Source organism: Dromaius novaehollandiae, chromosome 6 (assembly GCF_036370855.1).
Source record: "Dromaius novaehollandiae isolate bDroNov1 chromosome 6, bDroNov1.hap1, whole genome shotgun sequence".
NCBI classification, from domain to species: Eukaryota; Metazoa; Chordata; class Aves; order Casuariiformes; family Dromaiidae; genus Dromaius; species Dromaius novaehollandiae.
The window spans coordinates 25,433,608-25,455,543 of record NC_088103.1 but is presented as its reverse complement, the minus strand read 5'-3'; the positions used below and the strand labels follow the sequence as shown (position 1 = coordinate 25,455,543).

At 47.2% G+C, this 21,936-nt stretch overlaps 1 protein-coding gene across 8 annotated transcripts in view; it reads left to right on the top strand.

Annotated features, from left to right (window-relative positions):
* Window positions 1-21,936, top strand: part of PAX2 (paired box 2) — a 101,542-nt gene that overhangs the window by 27,672 nt on the left and 51,934 nt on the right. For 7 of the 8 annotated variants that reach the window (XM_064513948.1, XM_064513947.1, XM_064513953.1 and 4 more), the window contains 2 exons: window positions 18,135-18,220; window positions 20,291-20,410. In XM_064513948.1, the coding sequence (XP_064370018.1) occupies window positions 18,135-18,220; window positions 20,291-20,410 (206 nt within the window). The remainder of the gene's footprint in view (window positions 1-18,134; window positions 18,221-20,290; window positions 20,411-21,936) is intronic. The other variant, XM_064513950.1, reaches the window with a different exon arrangement.

Sequence of the window (21,936 nt, the reverse complement as noted above, 5' to 3'; positions counted from 1 at the left end):
ATACTGACATCCAACTCCCTTATGCAGCTTTAATGGTTTCAGGCTACGTATGCCTGGGTCGGCGGTCTGCGCGTGTGGAGATGGAAAGGATGGGGGCAGAGGAAGCGAATCTGGCTGTGCGTGAGCTCTGCTAAGGGATACAGGCTGGAGAGCAGGGAGGAACTGCATGTGTGTGTTTGTGTGTTTGCACATAGGAGCACATGCGCTAATGTATAAGAATGTGATTTCTGTGATCCTAACCCCGTTTGTGGAATATATAAATTTTTGTGACTTGCAGTAGTATTTAAAGAAAATTACACGGTTATAGGTGACTGCCCCTTTAAGACAGATGGTGCCTGGTGCCCAGCAGGCAAAGCTGGCAGAGCTGGCGGCACAGGGACACATGCAGTGGAAGGAGCGCGGCCCATCTCAGGTGGATGTCTGTACAGGGAAACGACCCTGGCACAGCACAGGCAAGGGGCAAAGCGATCGCAGGGAACACAGTCTTCAGGAGAACGCATGCGGAGGGCACCGGCCTTGTAAACGGAGCCTTTGTGCTGCCTGGGGCACCACCTTCCCAAAACGAAAGCACCTTCTGCCTCATTTGAATGTGCTCCTGGATCACTCTGTGCACAGGGACGTAATTTGAGCAGGAAACCTGCATGCACTTGTGCCGAGAGACCGCCGAGGCCCTATTGTTCCCTCAGACAATCTGCCCTGTAATGGATATTTGGGTTAGACTTGCCCTGTACCCCACGACATGTGTACGAGGAGGAGCGTGGGCATGTCACTAGGGCAGCTCCAGCTGGGAGTATACACCTGTAGCACAGATCTGACTGTATGTGTTACTGGTCCGTGTGAGGACTGAGAATAGTCTCATCCACGGAAAAACGCTGTAGCTCTGCAGCTGCACACTGGGAGTTACAGGGGAGAGCAAAGGCATGGTAGTACACATTTTTGGAAGCCTATCTAGTTTTGTGGGGCTCTGTATATGATCCTGCGTGACTGTGGAGCAGGCGTGTTGCCTGTTGGCAGGGCAGTAGTGTGATGCACTGACTATTCACGGCTGTGCACTGATGCGTACGCGGGTGCCCAGCAGTGACCTGCATATTTGTCAGTAGTCCCTTGTGCAGACCTCTGCACAAGGCCATGTGGAAGCCACACCACCAGTATACCGAGGAAAACGCACCTCGTGGCGCGTGCTGAGGCGTGTGAACGTGGAAGGCACGTGGTGGAGTGGGTACACGTGTGCACAGAGATGCCACGTATGGACGCGGGGACACGTGCCTGTTTGGGGGCACCCAGCAGGGCTGATGCGGTACCGTGTATTTGGAAGGGTGTGGATGTGTGCTAGTCTGTCTTACAGAGGATCCAGGGCTGCAAGAAGGCGATACCTGGGGAGAGCGGGGGTGAAAGGGGTTACGCTAGAGGAGCTATTTCTAATAGTATCCATAGTTTAATGCACTGGACTGTGCCCTCCTCTCCCCTCCCCTCACACTCTTCTCCTCATTACCCAGGTTATCTTGTTTGGGTTAAGAGGCCAATTTCAACAGACTATAATTGAAGAGTGAAGAGAATCTGATAAGATAAGGAAGGGACATCAGTCCTCAAGGGATCAATAGAGGTTTCATGTTCCTCCTTCCCCTGCCGTGTTCCTAACATGCTAACGCTGTGTGCCCATGGGCCCGGTTTATTTGCGCTGCTTGTCTGCAGGCCAGGCAAGGAAGAAGGGAAGTTGGGAGGTGGCTCCAGGCCCTCGTCGTCTGGGCAGCCAGAGGAGGGGAGGGGGAAAGCGAACGCACAGTGGGGGTGCTGGTGGCAGTAATGGAAAGGAAGGGGACAGGGCGCTATGGGAACCGCCAGGAGCCACGCGGAGGTAGGGATGTGACAAGCCTGATCCCCACCTGGGTCTGGCAGGTGGGCACAGGCTCACAAGGGAGGTGTTCACCTCTGATCTGCTATCTCAGTGCCTCGTTCTGCAAGGGGAAGATATTGATAATTTGTCCAGACTTAGACTTGCTTTTCCCAGTGCTCACCAGCAGACAAGCTCAAAGCTTTTTATAAGCACTCACGGGGGCTGAGCCCCTCCGGGCGAGGCAGGAGTAATTACCCGCACCACGAGGCAGGGCCATAGCTGGTCTTGATGAGGTTTATGTCAAGATCTGCGGTTCAGGCTTCACGAGTCTGGCCTCTCCCAAGCCATTCCTAGCAGTTTTTTGGACTAAAGCAGCATGGGAGGATCCACTTAAGAAACCCCTGAGCCGCCTCGGCAGACACCGCAGGCCCCTGCCGGCAGGCGAGCCCGCCAGGGCTCCCTCCCGCGCTGCGTGGCAGCAGCGTGTTTCCTTCTCGCCTGGCGCCCCTTGGCAGGAAGATGCGTGCGTTGCCCGGGCAGGGTGGGATCCGCACACGTCCCTGCCGCAGCGACCGGCGCGGCCTGGCAGGCGCAGGCAGCCGGGGCGGAAGGGCTGGGCAGCAGTGCGGAGGGAGGGCGGCGGTACAGGGGCAGACGTCCCCCGCGGGAGCCCCGGCTCGGGCAGGCGGGCAGCGCTGCGCAGGGCGCTCTCCGTCACGGCAGCCCACGCAGGGAAGCTCGTGCCCTGGAGACAAGCAGGAGGCCAGCACAGTGCAGGATCCAACCCAGATGCCCTACTGCAAGGCTGGGCAAGCTTGTGGAGAGCCTGAGACACACAGGGGTCTGCAGCTGAGATATCTTCTTCCAGCTGATTTCTTTTTTAACACCCAGAGAAACAGACACTGAGAGCAAGTCAGTCATGCAGTGAGCATGTGGCAGAGTGGGGAATACAGCCCAGATCCCCTGACTCCCAACCTCAGGTTTTAACCACTAGACCATGCTTCTCTCTAAGCCACCTTGAACTTTCCTCGGTGAGGACGGGGGCTGCTAAGCCTCTGCGGGCTGCAGTTTACCAAGCTGTCAGGAGTGTGCTCACTGGACCGCCTCACCAGAGACAGCCTTCCTCACACACGCTAAAAAAGTTGAAAAGAAATTCATTTCATGGCCGGTGGTTGCTTAAAAAAGGCGATTCCAGCATATGTATGTGATAAATGTTAACTGTGCATTAATCGCATTAAAGAGGACCCTATAAACTTTTCATTTCTAATTAAATTCTGGCTGCTGATTCTGGCGGAGCCAGCACACTCCGGGCCTTTGTTTATGTGGAAAATTAAAATGCAAATACAATGGAATTTATTTCCATTACCGGAGTGATATGCTGGGCTCCTCTGCTTAACGGCCTCCAATTATTTCCAAACAGGTCTTTCTCTTTCTCTCTCTCTCTCACTTGCTCACTCGCTCTCTCTTTCTCTCCCCCTTGCCCTGAGATGCTGCGAGGAGCGGGCAGCCGGCAAAGCCATGGGTGGGCTGAGCAGGGTGTCACCTGCCCAAGGTCAAATGCAGGCAGGAGAATGGAGGAGAAGGGGGAAAGAGCAGGAGAGCCCAGACGAGAAGGCAGAGGCAGCATCACGGCTTGAGCTAATGCAAGGAGGAGTAAAGGAGTTACCTGTTAGCAACCTCATGGAGAAATATTAGCTAAACTCATTGGCTTGCTAAATCCCAGCAGTAGAGATGACCCGATCGGGAGAGGTCACAAGCCTTCCCCAATGGGATACTTTGGTGGCAGGATACACCTGAGAGCTCTCTTGGGAAATTTTCTCGGTCTTTTGTAGTCCGTGCCATGACTTTGTCTGGATGTGACTGTTGCTGGGCCAAATCCTGACGCCTCGCAAAACAGAGAAAGGTCCTAGTGCCACACTGCCTGCACACAGCAGATAAATCCATGCAGCAGTGACACCTAATCATCAGCAGAAAAATAACTGAGCTCCCTTGTTTATTTTTCAAGTGACCAAACGTGGTTAGGCTGTCACAGGGCATCGCTCCACAATACGCACGCAATTCGGAAACCCGGAGATTCAGTGCACATTTAAAACACCTTAGCACATATATTTGCGAGTAACCACTGCTGACAGAGAATCGCATTCCTTCCCGTACATACGGAGGAGCCTGGTCCCGTCAGACACGTGGACATCTCCGGGCAGCCACGCGCACCGCACACCCCTGCTAGCAGACACAGGTGCCCTGCTGCGCGTTCACAGAGACGCCCACCCGGAGAGACCCTTGCCGAGGTAAATACGTGCTGCGTTGTAGACTTACGTAGCCATTTATACACCTCCACAGACTCAGGCAGAGGTATTTGGGACCACATAGCACAGTCTTGCTTCCAGAGACTTAGGACACGGAGACTTGCTCAAAAACCTAACTGACAAGTCTTATCTAGATCAGAAGTGTGCCAGTAGGTACACGCACTCAAACACAGCCCCAGAGCCTCAGAGAGACGTGTGACGCATGCACACAGCCATCGACACGGAGCACGTGGCAGGGAGGCAGCCAGGCGCGCAGGGCTGCGCACTGCACGCGCCCCAGCGGCAGCCCCGCACATCCCGCGGCAGGAGGAGCTTGGGAGCCACGGGACTGTTTTGCGTACCGCATGTGAGCATCTTAAGGAATCGCCTAGTGTAAGCGATGCTGCCCCAGCCGAGCAGAGAAACACGAGAAGGACACATTCACTCACAGCGCTGAAAAGAGGCCATTACCCAGTCAAACAACCCAATCCCTGACATCATTATTCAATACACAGGAGCCCTGAAATGCACACTAACTCAATCACGGAGACACACAATTACAAAATAATCCTGATGGAATCAATGAGACGGACATGCGGTCATACAAAGCACACCCTCCCCGGTGTTAATGCACAAGAATAGCTGCCCAACAAGCGAATACAAAACAGCCATTCAGAAACACAATGGCAGAACGTGTGGCTGCGCTCAAAGGGGGCTTGAAAACTCCCACAACGAAACCCACTGGTGGCAGAGGGGACCAAAACTTCCCCTGCGTGCAAAGGCTGGCTGCCAGTGGTCTGGGGAGCAATAAACAGTAACAGCCTGAAGCCAGAGCGTATTCGTGTCCTGGTGAGGCTAGTGGACCCTGAGGGCACTCAGGACCCTGCAGGATTGCACCCACAGCCGCTGAAAGAAACCCACATGGTGAAGTGACACGTTTGCTCAGTAACCAAAGGCACAACGCAGTCACCACTAACGCAGGCGTGGGCACGTGGCACTCGCACTCACCGTAACACAGACCAACATAACAAAGCAAAACCTGCTGATTAATATAACGCAACATGTCTGCACTAACACTACTTGCAATGCAAACGCTACTGAATACCCAAAGCAACCAAACCACCTCACAGCCCTGCCTCAGCACAACAGCAAACCCTCCTCCCAAGCCATGCCAGCACACACAAATACATCATAGCCCCAGCGTCCTTCCCCATGATGCAGGAATAGAGCAGAGTGCCCCCCGAAACGCATTCACACCACCAGACACCGAAACCTCCCTCGTGCCTCTCAGACTCCGGTGGAGGGAGCTAACCCAAGCGCTTAACGCGAGGCCCGACTGGCCGGCTCCTGCACATCCCGCATGCTCGTCCGGGCAGCGAGAGGGCACCCATCTCCTAAGCCCTTTTCTGGGCACCGGAGACATGAGCTATAACCAGGTTTTGTGTCGAGGAATTGGCTGTTGTTGAAAATGACAGCGAGGATGTGGGAAGACCGCTGTCAGCTGTGTGCGCGCGTTGTGTGTGCAGGAATTCCCCTTCCTCGACCAAGTCGGCTGCTTGTAGCCATTAAAAAGCCTAGGTCCTCATGCTGGGTGTTCAGTGAGTATTGATTCAGTCTGCAAGCAATTTTAATATTTCTTCAGGGACTTTCCAGCAACAGCACAAGTCATTAATTCACCCTCCCAAATTGCTTATTCAATAGCAGGAACATGGCTCCTGAATAAAGTCCCAGAATTTATGTGACTCGCACAAGTCAGGAGGTCAAACAACTGTTATGGAGCGAAGTTAAAAATCCAAATAAAATATTGACACTTTTTTGGGGAGTGGGAGGAGGGGGAGTGGGGGAAGGGGAAGAAAAGGTATTTAAAATAGGGTTTTGTTGCAATGCCCCCAGGATAAAGAATGGAAAGAGATTGAAGACAAGCTGGAGTTTGTAAAATCAATGGGATTTATTGCATATCCGCTTGGCATTTAATAACTCCTTCCCTTCCACCTCCCTCCGCTCTGTACATACATGGGGGAGATAAACTCTTCCACAAAACTGAACAGCCAGGCACAAAGTACACAGATGTACAGCCAAGCCCAGACACACACAGGCACGCACACGCAGGGATGAATGTTAAGGCACTAGTGTAACACCAGAGGATCCTCTGAGGACCAGGACCCCACCATACATGGCAATAACATACCCATGTAGCAAAAGACAATCTTTGTCCACAGTCTTTGTAGAAAAGAGATAGGAGGGGAAACCGAGGCACGGAGCGAGTCAAAACAGCCTGCGCAGAGTCGCAGAGCCCGCGAGCCGAACGGCGGGGAGGAGGACCTAGGCCTCCCGCGGCCCAGCCAGCGCTCCTGCTGCTGCAGGATGCTGCCTTTCAAGGGGGCGAAAGCACACGCGGTCCCCGCGAGCACCACATCAGAGGGCATCCAGCTCACAGGAGGGACATGGACTCGTGCTCCGTACATGCACACGGAAATTAGCACACCCACAGACATCACGCCAGCACATCCACACGCAGAGAGACGCACACACAGACACCAGTATGTACCTGCTCTTACTGAGCTCACTGCTAGGCAGAGTGCACTGCAGCCGGGTCACACGCACGAGCAGGAACACACCTGCAGACTGACACCCCTGCAAACAAACGCGTGCACAAATGCACAAACACATATGCACACACCGATACCTCAGCGTATCCTCATAGAGATGTCTATCCACAACAGTATACAGAAAAAAGTCCTGCAAACTGATGTGTTGCTGCAAACCTATATTTTACTTATAGTGGTATCTTTCTAGCTAGCTGCATAGAGACAGATACGCAGATACACACAAATACATTCTGCGCAAGCACGTTAATATATAGGGCTGTCTCCTTATTCTGTTATACCGGTAACTGTTTCAATGAAGCTAAGCTAATTTACACCAGCCAGAGCTCTGAGACTGTAGTATCTGTCAAACAACATTTATTCATTAGCACTAACTCCATAAAATAACAAGCGCACAAAAATACAGCCTACCCATGCGATCAAGAGGTACTTGATGGCTTAGGAGATGGAAGTGTTTTTTTTCTTTGTTTGGGGGTTTGTCTGTTTGTCTGGTTGGCTTTTTAGCAAAGATTTAGGGCAGGCGCTTTATCTGAGTTGAGATTTTCCAAAATGCAGTTTTTCAAGGGCTTTTTTTGCATTCCGATAAAAATAACGTTTGACAACATTTTCCTACTAAAATATGCTTTGACCAAATGCCCAGAGTGGTTTTAAATTTAAGCAAAAGAATGAAAAGTTTGAAATTTCCATAATTATGTTTTAAAATATTAACATTCGTGCATGAAAAAATATGCTTCTGGGTTACTTCTCCGACTGCTTTGTTCATGGTTGATTTTGCAATTGCCCTTTAAAAAATGGCGAGATAAAATCTTTAGGCCACCTTACGTACCCTCTGTCTTCTTACACTATAAAATATCGAAGAAAAAATGTAGAAGTAGTATAGTTTTCTAAACACCATTGCCTCTGTCCCTCTGTACTCCTATACCTACAAATCCTTACTGCATCAGGTCTTGTCCCTGTGCTAAGTTGCATCAAACAATGAAATAAATGCTAATTTACAGCTGGAGGTCTGCTGACCCATTAGGTGAACGAATACCCAATTCAGACTGCTGCGGGGACACGGGACGCTGCCGGGGCGGGCAGGGGCGAGGGAGCGCCCCGGGGTCGCTCCAGCACCGCTGCTCTAGGGACGGGGTTCGTCCGCCGGCAGCTGTCCAAGGAGTCTCAGCTGAGATGGTTTCATTGACACAGAACAGGCGGCGGGCTTGTTTACACAGGGGCAAGCAAGAAAATTAATCTGAATTAACTTTGAAAGTGGATTGGTTAAAACCATTAAAATGCTGTTTGGACGCACATTCAAAATTTGAGTGTCCTAAATTCAATTTAGTTTACTTCATTTCCAAAGTGAATTAAGCTAAACTAAATTAAAGCTGTCTTAATTCTAAACAAGGGAGTCAGAGGTGTAATGCAGTTTAACTAGACCATTTTAATTTCACACTTTCAGTTAATTCAAATGAGTTATTTTGCATAGCCATAGGTAGGTAAACCCTGAGACTGCCAACTCCTAGGGACAGAGACTGTGTTTATGCAGGGGCGAGAACAAGGGCACTCTGAAGTCCAGTGTACTCTCTAGCAGCCATCCCAGGTGTCACACAATGTCATATAAGTAATAGCCAGGTTGTCCAAAGCCCACGAAAAAAATACACTTCTACAGTTTATTGCACGGATGCCAGACATGCCATTTAAAAATAAAACAGACCTACACTCACAAATTCATAGAGCTATGCCAAAACCTGCAGAAGTATGAGCCTTATAATATAGCGAGGTTCCACGTAAATCACGTATCCGTGTTCATACATGCTAGATATTACATAATGGATATTATAGCCTTGCTATGGATGAATTCTAGATGATTATGACTTATTATTTGTAATAACTGTGCTGGGTGCTGTACAAAAACATCAATAGAGCTAGCTACATCAGCTAGCTGCTGCTGATGGTTATAAGCCACAGATCTGAACAGCCTATCTGCCTATTAAGCCCTGTTAAAAACTGTAATGGTTGAATAAATGTTTATTAAAACATCTATTAGTTCTTCATGGGGTCTGAATATAATATGTGACCCAAATGTCTAACTACATATAGTCACAGTCATAAATATAGATCTATAGGCAAAGGTAAACATGTACGCACAACATCATACGATAAATTAAAACATGCTAAGGGACAAATGCTAGTGTTGTTAGCCCACAAACACAACACAGATACGTAAACCAACATATAGTTCATACTCTTGAAACTTCAGACCTGTTTCTGACTTACATGGCATCATGCAGACTGGCTCCAGATTTGTAACTAAAAAGATGACTCTCTTCTATTCATAGGAAAACTAGACTACTTTATTTTGAGATGAGCAACAACTGTACATTGGAAGTCTATGTAGCACCCAGCATCCTGGAGCACTAGCCTGTGGCTGGCTGCTTTAGGCAACATAATAAAGCAAGGAATAAATAATAAAAAGCAGTAAGGACTAGAACAGGAAGGGAGAGAGTCAGGTTTGCTCCAGAAATTTCCAACTTTTCAATGTAGTTTTTATTTTGAATCAGAACTTCAGGAAAATTTCTACAACTACGTTTCAGTATAGCTGGAACCTTCTGTTTCAATAAAATCAAAAAGTATGATTCGAATTTTGCTTTTTAACATAGCCTCAAATACACCCAAAAAGGTAATTTTAAAAGGAAAAAAATAATTTTCTTCCATTCTGATAGGGCTGAAACTCTTCTCACAATTTTGTTTGCTTTTTTAAAACCCAATGTAAAAATAGCATTAGATCTAAACTGACACATTCCCAGTACTCCTTTTATTTTGAGTTTGGTCAAACATCATTTTCCATTATAAAATGTTCACTGATTCTGATAAAAGTAAGGTGACACCCACATACGTGGGATCACTCCCCAACAGACTCAAGTCAATACTGAAATGGAGAACTCTACAGCATATAGAGATAACACACTGCAATATACAATGCTGCCAAGCCCCAAATTTAAAAAATCCCAAGTCAATACTCTCCAAAAGTGAGACACCAGCATAAAATTCACAAGCCTGTAAATAAGAGTGTATTTGGGTTTCTTTCTCTTTGCTTCTGGTTCTGCACCTTTGGGAGACAGCCAGGGCCACTTCCCACCTGTTCTTTGCCATTGTGAGCCAGAAATACCTTGGTTTTAAATGAAAGCTGAGATTTGCACATAATTGCTTATCTTTAAGATCTGAGGTTTTACATAAAATACCAAGTATGAAGAGACTTGCAAGAGAGCTGAGAATATTAGCTGCATTTATCTGTTTCCTCCCAGTTCAAGACTCTTTTCCTAGTGCACACATGTCTTCTGTTAATCAAAATGAATGTCCACAAGGAATTCAGCACAGGCTCCTGAATTTTAATAACTGAAAACGGGCTCAAAGCAAAGCTTTCAATTAAAAGTTCCCATGCTCCAGATTAAGATATTTAACCTTGGCAAGCCCATGTGTTTCTGTAAGTCTTCTTAACTCACCTGCTGGCACAGGCCCTGTTCTGCCAGCGGCAGCCCAGGCTGCGCGGCAGTCGCTGGTGTGCTGGCAGCTCGTCGAGCTGTACCCGGCGCCAGCTCCATGCTGCCGTGGCAGCGCTGCTAACAGGGCCCAAGCCAGCCAGTCTGGAGGTACAGAAGTTGTCGCTTTGAACCGCAGTGCTGAGTAATGTGCTCTCAGAAAATGATCCGTTCCTAAGATCTCAAAGATATCTGAACATTTTTATTGAACAAATCTCTTGCTAGTGAAAGGGACGCAGCCACTGGCAATACCTTCACTCTCTCCTGCTCTCTTCATGTGGCTCACTGTAGTTCTTTAAGCTTTTGGTCTTTCATCATAGAGATTGTGAGTTTGTTGAGGGGGACGGATAGGTCTGTAGCTGCTGGGATGGATATTCTCATGGGTGCTGCGAGTCGAGTATCTGCTCCCCAGTTGCCTGTGATACTAGAATTCGGACTCGATGACCCAGGCAGTTTCTCCGTGGCCTGTGTTTCTAAGTCCAAGATCAGCAGAACCCATTTTGTTCTTGGAGCTTCCCGTAATTTTCCTTAAACCTGGGATGACAAACATCTACACCCGGATCCAGTCTGCTTCCCATATTTTGTAAATCGCATGACATCTTCTCGATGTTTGGATTTTAATGAATTTCTGGCTTTCCTGACTGCAAAGAAAGCCCTCCAAACGTGAACTCAGGGTAATGAAAGTAGAAACACCTACCTCAGGACATGTCTACACTGCAGTCACTGCTTGACTGCAGCTCATGTAGACATACTCTAGCTGGCTTTAAGCTAGCCAGCCTGGGTCCTGATGGCTGTGTAGCCACAGCTTCGCAGAATGCAGCAACCATCTAAGCATGCCTTCAGCTTCCCAGGTAGATTTTGTGCCCTTGTACAAAGGGCTAACACGGATCCACTCGGATAAATGGGAGAATGTTTCTCAAAGCCTAATGCTGCAATTTATTCCGGGAGGTCAGGCTAGGTACCCTACACCCCCAGGGCTGAACACCATCAGCCCCAGGAGCACCAGTGGCATGAAGCTCTGTGAGTCACTGATCACCAGGATGAGTTGGCAGGCCGGTATCCCCCTGCCTGGCACAAACCTCCCCCCTGGAAGGCAGGTAGCTTTCACCTCGCCCTGCTTTCATTCCATCCCTCTTCCTTACTTGTGGGCTTGTACTGTGTAACACAGCAGAACTGGAATGGGCAGGGATCTGCTAGAAGCTGAACGTTAATGCTCTGCTCAAATTAAATGAAATAAAACTGTATGGTGTCATCATGGGTCACTGATTTAAAACAACAAAAAAATTCTAGCTCCTCTCTAAGCCCTTCACATAGTAAAAATGTTGCTGTGAATTCTGCCTCTCCTCAGAGTGCAGCCAAGAAATGTTCTTTGCAGCAAGAGAAAAGGACAGGATTGGACTTTCTCTTGTGGTCTGATGCGAGTAGGCTAACCTGGAACGAAGCAACCCTTTTTCCCCACCTTTTCAGGCATTATGTCAGTATAGCACCCGTGAAGTTGATAGAGCTTCAAGGATTAACTCAAAGAGGACAGGGATTGTGTTTTGAGATAGGCAAGGCCCATTTCCATCTCTCATCTATTTGGAAGCTTCTGAGAAATAGATAATCCCTATCCAGCCACCCTTAGGACCTTCTGTCTATTTGTCTGGCTACCTGTCTGTCTGTCTGTCTATTTATCTATCTAATCAAGCTATCAAATCTGTATTTACTAAGGTAGTATACAATCACCTTTCTTCTTTCTCCCCTTCCAAAAGGTAGGGAGAAGGAAATACAATTTTCATGACAAGAGAGAGTTTGAATGTGTGAATATTGCTCGTGGCCCCTGAATGCGGCAAGGTTTGAAGGCATTCTGCTGCCTTGGCAGGAAGCGCCGAAGCCTCAGGCCAGCTAGCGAGAAGCTGAGTCGGCTGCTCCTGCCAATGTCAGCTGTTGTTCTGAGGGTTGCAAGTGTCGCAGTAGATTTTGAGAGCAGTAGGAGAAGCTACCATCCCCGGCACATCCTAATGGAAATTATGTTATGGCTTTGGGGGGGCAACTGCAGCTCTGATCTTTCCAACTACATCTGCTCTGCAAATTTAAATGTGCAGTTGACCACTGAAGTCAGTGTAGCTGAAATACAGCTCCTCTGCTCTTACCTACCCCCCTTCCCTTCACACACAGCCACTGTCAGCAGGGTACATGCCTCTTCTGCTTCAAGCAGGGGAGTGAAGCCAACACTGTGCTACAGTTCGCTGGAGCACTTACTTGGCCCCTGTTATTACTGAGTCTGAGCCTTCACTCCTCCTTCCAGCTGTCCTCCCTGTGCCCCAGGTGGCAAGGCAATGCTCCTATCTCCACTCTTCAGGCAGGAAACGGAGCACAGAAATACCAGTTTGTCCGAAGTCTTGATGAGAGGTCTGTGGCAGAGCAAGGAACCAAAGCCCTTAAGTTGGATTAGGCTCTATCAGACTTTTATTTCCTTTCCTTCACTCCCCAAATCCCTTGATCATGTTTCCTCACCATGCTATGAAGCTTGCTTTCTATTTTGAACTTTGGGCAAACAAGACTTTCTTCCCTTTCTTTTGCTCAGCTGTGACTTCAGCTGAGCTTAGACCATTGCGCAGACACAAAAGCTTGAACCAGAGCCATGTTCAGAGCTCTTCATACTTGCACAGCACCAACCTGCAGGTTGGCTCCATGGCAGCTGTCACCAAGGAGCCCAAAGCTGGCTCTTCTCATCCCATGTTCTCCCTCGTCCTCAGATGCACTTTGATGCCAGCAACACTGGGATGGCCACCAGCCTCTTTGTAGGAAGCGAACTGATGCAGAGAAGGAATCACTGTGTCATTTAGCCCTGCATCAGGTCCTCTCCAGGATGGGTCTCGCTTTACTGTGTGCACAGCCCATGGCTCAGCCACGCGCTAATTAAGCAGAGAGGCACAGCAGGGTGTACGTTCCTTGGCCATCGCAGCCTCCCTTGGACGCGCTGCAGAGAACGAGGCCGAAGCTTAGCAATGTTAGCCGTCCAAGAACTGTTTTAATTGCCCAGTAATGCACACCCTGGAGTCTTGTAATGCGCTTCTAATATGGAGCATTTAAAATATGAATACTTCAAAAGAATTACAAGGAGTTTAGTGCTCTGTGGAGTGTATCCCTCCACTCTGAAAAATAATCCACTGCAAAAGAATATGATCAAAGTGAGGATACTGGTGCTTTTTGAAGTCTGTCAAGGTCTTTTCTTGGGTCAGCAGGACACACCACTCCTTTTCTTGGTGCAACTTCACTCAGTTCTTCCAGGATTAAAAGAACTGCTAAACTTGGAGCCCCAGATGGTTCAGACCTACCTCTTCTCCATCTCATCAGCCTCAGTAAAGAACTCTGTAGTGGGGAAGTAAGATTACCAAAGGAAAGCTTCCTCCCAATTGCTGTCATCTGATGGCTTCTTTCTGTGCAGTGAAAGGGCATCCATCTAGCTAGCTAAGATTTTTTCTTTGAGATACCATCTACAGATTCTTCCAGCAATAGTAGGAGAGGAGAAACCACAGAGTGCGTCAAGCTAGAAGCAGGTCTAGACAGTAGTGTCACAGAAGCAGGGGGACATTTCTTACAGCCTGACATTCTTTCAGCAAACAATTCCTGGGCAGATTTAGAAGTGATTTTTCACTTGCTTGTTTACAAACAAAGAAAGGAAAGTTCTGCTTCTCAGTAAGGACTATGTCTCAGCCAGTTTTATCTTTAAGATTTTTTTCTACATCCTTGATCGAATTTGATTAGAGCTGGTTTTAATTGTCATATCAAGAGAGATGATTTTTATCTGTTCATCTGTATTCAGAATTAGCAAAAAGAATTGCATTAAAACTTCCAAAATAACAAAACAGAAATCCATAACTGGAAATTCCTGACCTAATTCTGAACATTTAAGAAAGTAAGAAGCATCTGAAAACAGGCAGTTGGTTTCAGTTGAAGCTGTCTGAAGTATTAACTCTAGAAAGTGTTACTACGAGCCAACTGTGGTATGAATTCCAGGAGTGGATGTATAATTCACAGTAGGATGATATGTCCTGTAATGACACAATATGCCATTACTTAACATAGTATCACATATTAAATTCAGATTGCAAAATGAAGTTCAGTTGCTTTACTGCAATCAAAGATCTCTAAATGTCCTGCTGATGAAACTTCAGAAGGTTATGTATTAAATCTGTGAATATTCTTTGAAACTCAAAGTAGACAACTTATACAAAAATCTCCCACTGGAAAATGAAAAATGGGAATTTACAGTAAGTACGAGTTTATGCCCCTAATTAAACACAAATGCTGTTATTGGAATCACTGACTGTGATGGAATTAGAGCAGGGATGACTTTAGTCCAAAGCGACAATTTATTTTTGAGAAAAGAAAGACTTTTGAAAAATCTGCATTTACTTCAAGAAATCAGCACTGCTGACTGGCACACCAGGGTTTGTGCCCTCTCCTCTTTTGAGAAGGACTGAGGAAACGTTCTACAAAAGGCATGTCTTTCTCCAGTGTCCAGAGGTAGGAACAAGCCATCGAGAGCAGCAAGAGGTGATCAAGGTTTTGCTCCCCCTTAGATAGCAGTAATCCAGAAATCCTAGGTTCGGGGCAGCTGAGCTGGCTTAGTGCGTATTTCGGCCTCTGGTAAGGTTCAGAAGCTTTCAGCAAACCCGAAGTTTAAAGACCGCATTATTATGCTGCATGTGTTGCTACAGGATCAGGTCAGCTTTGTTCATCCTTCATCTGCGGTTGCATCGGGTGGTCCTGTGTACGACAGGCTCCTTTGAAGCCTCTTAAAGTGACAGCACCAATTCCGAGCAACACTGCTATTTATCACCGTCCCTAAATAAACTGACCGCGGCGGTGCATTGCCGTATTCTGCACTCCAAGTTAGCGTCCTGAAAACTCTCTTCCTTCCTTACGATACCAGAGGTCAGCCATGACTGTAAGGCAAGGGAGTTCTGCTGGGGAAAGCTTCTTCATGACCTGCCTCTTCTTTTAACCATAGGAAATACCTTCAATGCTGAGACTTCATTAGATTCAGTCATTCAGCGCCAAGAATTATTTGATCCAAGTCATTAGTGGCTGCAGAAATAGAAATGCTCCCCTTTGCTCACTGTTTCCAGACACTTTCTCATGACACAAAACTAGTTTCATTCTTAAGAGGGGAATGTTTTTCAGCAGAGCCTTTCACCTCGGGGTCACTAGCTGAAATCTGGCCCTGGTTGGTGGTGACCGAAAATCATTACCAGCTGACGGCTACTTGGTGAAATGAGCTGGTGAGCCTCCTTCCAGTTCCTCATGGACACGTCTCAGTAAACACCTTCACAACTGGCACTAACTGGCATTCTCAGCCGAGACAGCACGAACTCAGTGGGGAAGAAAACTGAACTTGCCTCTTCATCCCCTGCCTCAGCTTCCGAAGCATTATGGACGGGAATTTTACACCGCTGTTTCACAGGCCATTTTTATTCGAAATAGCTTTTCAAAACTTTATAGCTTTCATAGAGCATGATTCAGCATGGTTTGATCGGCCATCTCAGTATAATTAGGCTCATCTTATGGATCCCCGCAGTAGAAGCTGAACAGTCTGATGTCACCTCTCAGTGTGACTGCAACTGTCTGATGTCATCTCAGTGCTAACAGGACGTTTTATAATATGTCATCGAAGGCTGCAGGGGAAGTCTTCTAACCCATTCACTATGCTACAGTACAATAGAACATAACATAGTATAATGTGTAGGTTAACTCAGACCCCCTCAGGCAGATTTTGGATGGATAGATGGATGGATGGATAGATACATTTATACAAAGTATACATACATTATATCACTCTATTGATTTTTAAAAAGTTCCAGGTCTGCCTGGCTATAATGAGATTTTTGAACTTTGTGTTGCGATCAATGAGGGGAATATTATTGGCCTGGAGAATTGATATACCCGCTCTCTGTGGCTTGTTCTGCTCCTGGACTGCCCCTGCCCCCCAGGTGTACGATTCCATCAGACACTTAACCTCTTTTACAGTGTCATCAGGCTAAAAGGAATCTAATAGTGACACGGGACTTGTGCTCAGCACTCTGGCACTATTGCTTTCCTGTCACAAATAATTTATAGCTTTCTATTTCCATCCCTTCGCCTGCACCCCATCCCCTCTTTCTGTTCTTCTGGGCTGGGGGGAATCAATAAACTCACACAACCAGAGTGGCACTTCAGGGGGCTTTAGGGAGAATGTGAGAGAAAAGAAAAGAAAAAAACAAAAAAGAAGAAAAAAGTTGTATTATTTGCCCTGGCATAGACTTCTTAGATCAGCTCCTCAGCTAGTGAAAATCAGCATGGCCTCAGAATCCAGCCCCTTAGTCCCAACAGCCTCTGAGACCTTCTGCCTAGGTCCTCAGCAGCTACAAATTAGGACTGCTGGTACCACTGAACTATGTGTACTGAGGATCTGGATCTCCATCCCCAGCTATGAACCTTGACATTACCTGTCTCCAGCTAAGTCCCAGGCATGTTCTCTGCCACTCCAATTACTGTCCAGGTTTCATCATGTATATAACTGAATTTACTAACATGCTGAACTGATAAGCTTTGAAATACGCTTCTCTTTCCTAAGAACCTCTCACTCTCAGGAGTCATGCTTTTTCAAAAAAGTCCTCTCAAAGTCTCTGCCTACCTCTAATGCTGCTTTATCCATGACGTATGGCCCATTAGACACACGTTTGCTCTTTGAAGTTTTGCCAATCTATTCTTTAGAACGTGTTTTTCAGGGAGTACAGCCTTCTGCAAGAAGCCCTGGGGTGGGCAGGGAGAACGCCAGAGTTATTTGCTTCCACTTTTTGGAGAGATATTTGGGGAGAGTTTAACACTCATAATGCAGAGCTGACAGTTCCAGAAACTGAGCCCAAAGAGCATGTGCACCTTCACCCGAATTGGAGAGACTCGTTTCAATCTCAGCAGGGAATTTTGTCTCCATGGCCTCCACACTTCACGGCTTATTTGCTAAACTCCTTGGTGTGAGGGTGGTTCCTAAGCCACAAATACCCAGCATCTGCCAGTAGACAGGGCCCCACCAGTCAAGTATTAGGTGCTAGTGATTTTCTTTCATCATTGACCTCAGCTGAATTTGAACCAGTGACCCAGAGGTGAAAGATTTCATGTAACAAGAACTGGAGCACTGACAATTACAGTCATACAGCAGTTTATTTTCAATCTGAGCTGCATTATGAGCTCTGTGCATTCACTAAGGCACCTTTTTTGGGTTCCCATGCTACATTCATTCACCACCTGACAAACACCAAAGGTATCTCTTTGCTGCAGCTTCTTTTTTCCTGGTGATCTATATCCCATCACCACTTCCAGCTGATGCTTTCTGCTCCCAACTACTTGTTTAGGAAGGACAAGGGCTTTTGCAGAGCCTTCTGTAAGTTCAAATCATTCAGTTCAAAGCCAGAAAAGTATTTTCTAGGCACACAACAAAATGAAATCTGCACTGTTTGCAAATCCAGCAGTGGTTCTACTCACTGCAACAACTGCCTGATGACCAAGCTGGAAGTGAGCATCCTGCAATCAGATCATAAATGATAATGCAGTTGCTAACACACAGGAAAGACTGGATCCCAGCTTGTTCATTGAGCACCGTAGCTATGCAGTGAACACCCAGTTTGGGGAGCACAGAGCCAGCAAGGACAATCTTTTTGGAGCTGACTCTAAAGTCTTATGACCATGAAAGCAGTAGAATCATGACCATAGGGAGTCAAAAGAAGTCACTCTACCCCACTAACTGCTGCACCCAAAGGCCAGCTCAGGCTTTCAGGTTCTGATAACTGGGATTGCTGGTATACAAAGGCACAGAGAAGTTGTATGAGGAGCTGAGTTCTGAACACGTTTTGCTCTTTTCCAGGATTATCAGAACCAAAGTTCAGCAACCCTTCCACCCAACACCAGACGGGAGCGGGACAGGTGTGACTGCACCAGGACATACTATCGGTAAGAAGACTGGCATGAGGGGTGACAGGACAAGAGGAATTTAGGATGAAGCTTAGGTGAGGGAACAAAGTCTGACAAGCAGATGCTAGGGCAGAGCAAAAGGGAGAAGGGGGTGAGGGGGAAAGAAAGCTGAAGAGAAATCAAAGTTTCTGTTCTCCATTGCCTTAATTACATTGCAGAGAGGGGTATCATGGCAGAGAAACTGGCTCAAGGTAGGAGCTTGCCCAAAGTGATTCTGCCTCTACATCCATTTTACTTTCACTCCTTTTACTCCCTAGAGAGAAGCATCTACCACTATCCTAAGCTCCAGTCTTCACTTTTTGTCTCCTTCCTACTCCAATCTGCCTTTCCCCTCTCTTTCCCTGTTTCTCTTCTTTTCCTTTGCTGGAACTGGTGCATTCTCTAATACACAGATTAGAGTGAGATATTCCTGATACCTCGCAACTGAGTTCTTCATTGTTCTAGCCCTGCAGTCAGGTATCCCATGGGCGTTTTTCACTGAGAAAATGCATTTGCTGCTAGGGGAGATGGCTTTATTGAGGTGAGCAGAAGATGGAGACTGTAATAAAGCTTCCAAACGTCTAAACGTCTACTAGTCTGTTGTGTTTAAAGGCACTGTGCTAGAAGTGTGATATCTTTCACTGATGTCTCTGTGGTCTGTACGGTGTATATGCCTGCTGTTGCTAGCATGCTGTTACCCAGTAACAATTCAGAGCAGGAAGAAACATGCTGTATTCTGGGATACTGTGAAATACAGTGGCCAGCTGTGGCCTAAGACACTGTCTTAGATACTGTTGGTTACTGACAATCAGTTGCAATACAGAGATTTACTGGAAAGTGCTGGTTTATATGGATAGAGCTACTAGATGTAATCCTGTACATGAACTGTGCTCAGGGACATAATGGAATTAATGGGCTGTTATGGAACAGCATTGCTGGATGCCCTTTTTAACTGGACTTGCTCACGGGACTGGGAAGCACTGAGCACACCAGATGGAGTTGGCAGTATTATTCCTTCTTGGAGAAGCACTGCAGTGTCTAGGGAATGCGCTGGCTGAGCTGAGATAGCGATTGTGAGTGCTGCTACTGGAGCCTCCCATTGCTCTGGGGTATACCAGGAAGTGTGGGTCAACACTGGACAGTGTTGGCAGGTTCTGCTCCATCCTGAAAAGCTCAAATTGAAGGTATTAATTGCTTTAGTTCAATTTCTTATGGCTTGAACGATGGGTATGGATAGCCTATGAGAGAACTGGGGTATGCTCCTAATTACTGGGGCACACTGGGATATAATAGGCTTGCCTGCTGGATGCATAATTCCACTTGTGGAATCACAAAGTGATTATTTCTACTCTGGACAAGCTGTCATTTCTGATACACTGCAACTCATGAGAAAACCTGGCCAGCCCTGAGCGGCAGGAGCAGTCTGCTTGTCTACATTGTCAGCGCAAAAGGGAGACACTAGATTGTCATTAATCTGGGTTGAAGTATGTATCATCAACTCATGATTTGTTCTAATAGGGAACTGAATTTATTGGCCTAAACACTGAAACCCTTTTAAACTATGCTAAGAGGAGGTGAATTTTCATTGAATGTACTGGGTGGACATATAAGAGGCTGGTCTGGCTAAGACAGAATATGCGCATTCCTGGTGGATAAATGCTGTGAGGAAATGATGTGTATTAAGCTCTTGTCAAAATATGGATAGATTAGAAAGTCACTAGAGAATGTGGCCTACACAGACATGCACTCAATTCCAGTGGCGTGCACTGGGAAGCCTGCTCTGAACTGGGATGTAATGACAAGGTTTAAGTTCTTGATGGATTACACTTGCTTATTGTTATTGGCCCTGAACTGGAAGGCTGTGGAGCTACAGTATAGGAACAGACTGGCAAAGCTGGAATTTAGTGGCACAGGAGTATTAGTGCAAGTCCTTCGCTGCGAGGGACTGGGATTCCGTTTAGCGCCCAGGCCTTCCTGCGAGACTGGTGGCATGTGTAGCTTTCAGCTGGGGGCTCCCAGAGTGCTGTGCTGCTCTCCTCATGGCCCTTTCTCCCTTTTCGTTTTGTCCAGTGCCCAGCACAGCATCCCCTCCCGTCTCCAGTGCCTCCAATGATCCAGTGGGCTCTTACTCCATTAACGGGATCCTGGGGATTCCTCGGTCGAATGGCGAGAAGAGGAAACGTGATGAAGGTAGGGGGAGGGGAGAAGTTCATCCTCCCTTTTATATTCTTTGTCCCCATGTACAGGCTCCAATTTCAGGCCAAGGTTTGCAGCTGCTCCAGGGGCTAGATCAGTTTTAGCAACAGAGACCAGTTCCCCGCCACTGCCCTGCTGGCTTGGAACGTTCTTCTTCTGAGGCCTTTGCATGACAGGCTGCACTCTCCAGACATCTGCTCAGCAGGCAGAGAGCCGTCTCCATTGCTGGAGCCGATCCCAAGTTCATTCACTGCTGGAAATGGCTGGAACTGAACTCCCCAGGTGCCAGCAGGTGCCTGGACTTTGAACCGCAGGCAAACACGGTTTTCCTGACTCACTCACTTTCTAACAAAATGCCATCTCGGAGAAGCACCAGCAATGTGGGAGGATCCTTCACTCCCCTTGCAAACAAGCTCCTGCCCTATGATATGCCATGAGCTACATTAGTTGATGTGATCAGAAGGGCCCAGTTTTCGATGGGTAGCATCTACCACAGCAGAACTGCCACGCTTGCAACAATCCGAAAGCAGAACAGGAGGTCTTTGAGCTCTGTGGCCCTAAGGTGTTACCTAGGCCTTTCCGTAGTGCCCTGAGAAATTAGGATTAAGATACCTCCTTCTCCTTCCTACCTGCTGGGAAGGAGTCAGGGCACAATGAATCTTGAAATGAGCCAAAAGCTGGAGCCCCAGGTCCAGATGGACAAAGTCAGGAGAGGTGGGTAAGGTCTTGGTGCTGTTATGGTGGCTTTGTAAATCTTTTGTCTTAAATCTTACTCTTTTATTTGGATACATTCAAAAATTGAGGACCAGGAGGTGAACTTTCCTAGGAGTAGTACCTGACTAGTTTGTTCGGTTCAGCCTTGTCTTTACTACGTTGCTTTCCACTGTTGCCTGTTGCATGGGGGGACCTCCTAGCAGTAAAGGTGACTCACTGTGCTGTGTGCTGTAAGCCCGAGGCTGTGGCATAATGCCAGGGTTGTCCATGATACATGGTGGGAAGAGAAAGCCCCCCTAGTAGAGATGCTGCACTTTGGGGTTATGCCAGTCATTTTCTCTGTGTTTTTTCTCGAGAGGTTCACATCCATAAATTTTGGATCCAAACAAACCCAGTAATCTCAAGAAAAAGGCAACTGTTGTGGTGCCTGTCTTCCTAATACAAAGTAAAACTAGAGGCTGTAAGCAAGGACGCAATTCAGCTCCCGTTAAAACAAACGGGAAGATTTTTGCTGGAGTCATTGGATATTGGATCAGGCCCCAGAGGAAGATCCATTTCCCAGCTAGATGGCAGTAGGGCCCAAGTAAGAGAAGAGTATAGCAGTGGAAGGGCTGAGTCAATGCCTCAAAGTCAGAGAATGTCATGAATGAGAGTCTGCAAATATTGCAAACCCCTCCAGTACTTCTCATCATTATATATACAGGAAATGGTGACATTTCAATCAGAATGACAAGTTTCTCTAATAGTTGTGCAAACCTCTTGGCAGTATTTGGGTTTTTTGTGAACCAGTTTGCATGCATTCCAGC